Below are 6011 nucleotides of genomic sequence, written 5' to 3' on the forward strand. Positions count from 1 at the left end.
TCCCAGATGGTTATAGCTCCATCAGGATTTTTACAGCCAATCGCCGCACATGCGTGCTTAGCATCATGATCTTGTACCACGTTCTCGTGGTCCACCTAAATTCATGGCGGATGGCGTCCCAGTTTCTTGCACGGCTCTTTTTTTTTGTTTGTTTGTTCTCGGGCGAATTCATCATCATTCATTCATTCGCACGGCGGCTGTTAGTGTATTTTGTAGTACTACGTACTAGTGGCGGCCACGGTAGATGCGCGATGGCCATGAATGTATTTGTGTATGTCGCATGGGCGAAGAGTACCCGAGGTGTACCGAGCGAGAATTTGGGTGACAGGCTAACACAGCTCGTGCACGTACGACGTACCGACGTTCGTACAGCGGTAACCAACTGCATCGTGCAGAGGCTTTTGGATGTACCAATGCTGCACAAACGTAGTTTCCTTTTTTCCTTGTAAAAAACACATTTTTTTCTTGTAAAAATAAACTCATTGTTGCTGATGCTACGTACTGTATTTCCCCTTTTTCCTCACAGTACTCCTTATGTGATAATTTCTTTACATATTTTTGCAAGTACAGAACCTCTGCAATGCACTGCAGAAGATCCTGAGATTTTGATTGTTACAGCACTATCCCTGAAATGCCAGACTGAAATGGAAACAAACGCACGGATGCATCCATGTACATTTCTAAGCCAGATCACATTTTGACAAGTCATTTTGCTGATCTGGCTACCGGACAAAAAATTCTCTTCTAAACATGATCGGGAAAAAAAACGACCCAGCACACCTTGCAACATCATCATAGATAAACATAGCGTACAGAAAATGAAGGCCATTAAGGCAATAATGGTACATTGATACAGGTTACATCCAGGGGTACTTAAATACAAATGTCCCTGTCAGGCAGGCGTTTCAGTTAATATGTTAACCATCTCTGTATGCGGAACAAAAAAACTTCATCGGATTACAGGATTCTCAGTAACAATTGTGTTTAAACAGGCTTCCCGTTCAACTTGGGGAAGGGGTCTTGTTTGCTGAGGACAAGGACCTTACTCTTGTGAGCAAAGTAACCTTTTATAAGATTCTTGTATATGAGGCATGCCATGATGCACTCCACCTGATAGCAAGGTGACAAACTATGTTAAAAACGTCATTAGAAACATAAGATGCAAAAGATAACATAAACTATTGTACTCTCAAAGCACCTCATCCACATCCATGTCGATTTCAAGCCATTTCAGAGCTCTTACGACAACATCTAGCTTAATTTGATGTGCTTTGGCTGGTTCCTTCTGCCTCTGAATGATATGGCTGTGAACGAATAGCAGGGCAAAAATAGTTCAGTCACAATAGAATGTAAAGTACGACAATGACGGGTTCAGTTCTGTGCTCACATTTTCTTAACTAATCTCTGATAGACTTGAAGTTCAAGTTTCTCCAATACAAGGTAGACGCCAGATTTCAAAAATCTTGCAAAACAATAAGCTATCAGAGATGACTAACGGAATGGAACTATTTTTAGAGAGGAACAGATCAACTTACTGGTCTTCATGCTTGTCTAGAGCTTGCCTGAGAAGCCTGAGATCTCCTCTCTTTAGTGCAGTCACAACATCTGCATACTGAAAGGTTATATTACCACTTGTGCAATCTTAATAACTACTAAAAAACAGGGGAGACCACCATATACGAGTAACTATAGCATTATTAAAAACGAGGCAAAGATGTTCACAAAACCAAATAAGACCTACAATGGAAAGGCATATTTTAGCAAAAGTAACAACTACGAAGCTTTTCCATCAAACAAACTTGCAAGTAGAGATCAACTAGAACAGTAGTAGCTGTTAATTAGACGACCAGCAGATCAGTAAGGGAATTCAAAATAGCAGTCACTAAGCAAAACAATCAGCTTGATGTCAAACTAAAACAGTGTGTTCCCTTCCGTAACTTGGCATGTTTATCTCTGAAGTCGATAACAGACCTGGTTATGTTTTTAAAACTAGCACAATCATCACTGTGGCAACTAAGGGAAAAGAGAAAGGCTTGTCTTTGATTGATGATAAATAGATAGTGCTGTGAATAAAATCAGTCAGGACTAAGGACCTACAGAGTGAGTAGGTTCTAAAAATCATTAACTAGTACTCAGACAGGTCAACCCACCTAGTAGTTGTTACACAGCATACTTTGGGTATCATAGGGACACCTGATGCTTGTCTAGAACCAAGTATACAGCTGGTAGACCAGTATGTAGAACACTGGTGACAACGGTAGATGGGAGAAGGGCTGTTCCTAATGCATGTAGCAGGTTCCACTCTCAGAGGGCTTACAGGTTCACATCCCTTCTTTCAAATACTCCCACATAAAAGTTGGGGTAAACTTAATAAGAAAAGTTGTACCCTTCAGATACTTGTAAACTTTCTCAAAGAAACAACAAATTTAGATTTCTTCAAAACTGTAACCACTAACCAATATGTGGCTAAACTATTTGTCATGTACAAATGAATTTTCACAATCCTCACCAAATTATCCTATCTATAACTGTTGTAAAATCAATATGATACATCAACATGAAGCAAACAAACTTGATAGGTTGTCACATGTAAATTTCTTCAGATGTAACAAAACAATTTGTGATTAAGATGTTACTTAAGTAACTTGTGAAGATGTCATACGTCTAATGAGAGGCCCCCAACCTAGAGCTAACGGGCCTAGGGAGGCCCAAGGAGGGGCGCCAGCCGGCTCCAGCGCGCCCTAGAAGGGCCGCGCACGCCAGGAGGAGGGGGTGCCGTCACCCACGCCGCCGTCATGTCCCGGAAGGGATTAGGTTAAGAGGTTTACCATATTAGAGTATGGGTTGTTATGGAATGGAGAATCCAATCTATAAGGATCTCCCGTAGTTGCTTGGGATACAAGTCCAATAGGGACTATATATACAAGGAGGATGTAATCAATCTAATCAGCGCCTCCCCTCTCCTCTCTGTCTCTGCGCCACCTCCCTTTCCTCTCTCCCCAAACCCTACCCCCCCAGCCCTAGGAGCCCCAGCCAAGCGACCTCTTACAGAAGAGTAACCCACTCACAGTGTTTTCCAACACTAAACAGTTGGTCGCTTACTGTTTAGCCATTATTCGAACTGAACAGACATTTAAATTTACAAAACAGGCATTTAAACAGGATAAAACAGCCAATTAAACAGAAACAGTGTACCACCGTATAGCGCTTAAATGCTGTCTAAACAGGCTAAACAAATGATCAGGCAAACAGTGCTTGCTTGGTTTTGTGGTTGAAAAAAGTTGGACGGTTCAATTCTACAGCATATATCGCATGCGAACTTATTCCAGCTTAATTAAGAATCAAAGTATGAGTAAAATACCTCAAGCAAATTGTACCGCTCCAGGAGAGTCCTTTTTGGCAGTACACCTATAGAAAGCTTTACAGGGATAAGAAACTTCAAAATCCTCCTAAAAAATGGAGCACAAGTTAGAGTCTAAGCTCTAAACAACCAGGTCTGTCAAACCACAAGCCAGAAAACTCCATGCAATAAAAGTACCTCAAATTTGACTCGCTTTGAGGATTGCAATGCATCAAAGCATAAGTTAGCTTCTGATCTGCCTGATCCAATTAAACAAAATCTGGTGTAAGCAGTTTTGCTGCTTTGTTGTTCAAATCATCGTAGTTTGTAACCATGAATAAGTTCACATGTGTGAGAGACAGATCTTACAACAAGAAAGTTCTCGTTAAACACCTCCAACCGCCCAGTGTAGTACATATAAGTGACCTGTAACATCACAAGCGGCAACAAAATGTCAATGTAACTGATTAAGTCTCTGAGAGGGAAACATGTCTGTAAACTATGTTCAGATCACCTTGTCTTTCACTGGAAAATCTTCAAAATCAAAATTCCTTGCAGTTTCGATACTTCTTATGACACTACGGCAAAGGTTTACCGTTCCAAGCTGCATAATTTCTTCATCAGTTTCAAGCATTTGTTAACTTAAAAAAAATACAGAACAGATGCACTAGTGCACATACTACACTTAGTCACTTGCTACTTATATCCTCCACATATCGTATATATTACCTTATGTTCAATTAGAACCCAACTACAAAGTTACATATACCAGAACAAAACTTTACAAGGAAAATCATCCTACCCTGAAGTAAATTTTGAATAGCTGGCAGGAAACATAGAGTGCTCCAATACGCTTAGGTCCTTTCACCTGAAACATTGAGCAGAAAATAGCTATCACAACACAAATTATGGTAAAAGTAAATATCTCTATCTATCTATCTCTCCACGCCATACCATCTCTATCTCTATGCTAATAAGTTGCTAACAAATGATTGTTGGGACATGTGCATTTGGCTTCTTTGAGATAGGCTATGGATACTAGTCACTTCTTTCTTATTCCTGCCTAATGTTATGCATGTTTTGATCCTGGTAGTAGTAAGTCTAAAGGATATTTACTATTTGAGCTATATGCTGCTATATTCCTGTTGCAACGCCAAGCATGTTCGCTAGTATAGTGAGTTAAGATTCTATGATTTCTAGCAAATATGTGTAGAGATAATATGCTGAATGCAATGGAAACTATAATGGCAGAAATAAAAAAATCTGCGAGTTCAAACTATTGCAATTAATATTTTACCATAGCAATGTGCGGGCAACGAATTATTTATTTGTAAGTTGGACTTGCCATGTGATTCTTCATAAATAGATGGTTTTCCTCTAAGATTAAAGTGGTTTTTTCATGTACACGATAAAAGAAAAAAAATACTGGACCATGTTTGTTATTGGAATAGGGGCATACGGGGATTTTTTTCCCGTTCCAACGCACGGGCATATTTGCTGATCCAGAAAGATTTCTATGTAAAATAACCCCCTCAATGCCATTCCTCATAATTTAATGAATCAGAAAATGGTAAGACACTGCATCAAATGATAGTTTATCCTTTATAATTCCAACAGCTATTCAAGCTTAGCTGGTTAGCACAAGAAGTAACAAATGCAGTTCACAACTGTCCTGGTAATTCATTTGATGCTCAAAAGTCCAAATTATCATTAAGAAGACTGAACAAATCGTTTGAAGATAATGTACCGCTAGTGTGCCGAAAACCTTCATCAGGAATGACCCAGCCGCCTGAAGCTTGTCTGGGTTCTTTCCATTCGTAGCAAGCTCCCTATCTGCCTACAGCAAGATAACGAACCAGAATACATGAGCCAAAATACCAACAAAATTACAAACCCAGATCAGCCACCTCCGCTCACCTTCTCGGCGATTAGCCTGATCTCGAGCGCCACCGTGTGCATCGCCTCCATCGCCCACGGCGTCTCCCAGTTCCTAAACTCCTGCAGGAACGCGCTGCAACCAAAAAACACGTCACATCCTCGAAAACTCCAATAGATTGAACCGAATCGGGAGGATGCGGAACGAACTTGGAGGCCTTCTCGAACGAGGAGTAGGCGTCGGCAAAGCGCTGGATGGAGTGGGAGTGGATGGCGCGGAGCAACGGGACGAGGAAGTCGGCAAGGTGGGGGAAGCGGTCTCCGGCGAGGCGCGGGAAGTCCGGGAAGGCGGCGAGCGCGTCGGAGAGCGGGGTGGAGGCCGGCGCGGAGGAGACGGAGAGGAGGGAGGCGAGCGCGGCGCCGTCGGAGTAGGAGATGGCGTTGGTCACGCGAGAGAGGTAGTCGCCGATGCGGCGGTGCGCCTCACCCATGCTCAGGTACGCCGCCATCTCCCGCGACGGCGGCCCCGTTGGGGTTTGGGGTTTCCGAGTACCGCGGCGGCGGCGGCTGGAAGAAGCCGGGACACGGGTACAGCTAGTGGGTAAGGTGACTAGCGAGTTACGAAGGGTGGCTGCGATCAGTTATCCTCACCGTCGACTGAGAAATCGATGGTCAAGGTTGGTCGCCGTTGGAAGCTGTGGGCTTGAGTTTGTTTGCAAATTGAACCATGCTTTGCTCACCACGGACAACGGTGGCCCCGTTCCCGTGCCCTTTTTTTTCATCCAAAATAATATTT

General features: G+C 42.6%; 1 protein-coding gene across 1 annotated transcript; it reads right to left on the bottom strand.

The window, feature by feature from the left end:
• Nucleotides 1-828: 828 nt before the first annotated feature.
• Nucleotides 829-5798, bottom strand: LOC136546166 (enhanced ethylene response protein 5-like). Its single transcript, XM_066538136.1, has 12 exons — nucleotides 5426-5798; nucleotides 5258-5351; nucleotides 5088-5177; nucleotides 4143-4208; nucleotides 3855-3944; nucleotides 3710-3766; nucleotides 3539-3600; nucleotides 3362-3449; nucleotides 1536-1612; nucleotides 1388-1462; nucleotides 1199-1304; nucleotides 829-1110 (listed from the first exon to the last, which is right to left on the bottom strand). Exons 1-12 carry the CDS (start codon nucleotides 5722-5724, stop codon nucleotides 985-987), a joined length of 1230 nt encoding a protein of 409 aa, XP_066394233.1. The 5' UTR covers nucleotides 5725-5798; the 3' UTR covers nucleotides 829-984.
• Between the last annotated feature and the right edge of the window lie 213 nt (nucleotides 5799-6011).

This window comes from Miscanthus floridulus, chromosome 3 (assembly GCF_019320115.1).
Source record: "Miscanthus floridulus cultivar M001 chromosome 3, ASM1932011v1, whole genome shotgun sequence".
In the NCBI taxonomy this organism is placed as follows: Eukaryota; Viridiplantae; Streptophyta; class Magnoliopsida; order Poales; family Poaceae; genus Miscanthus; species Miscanthus floridulus.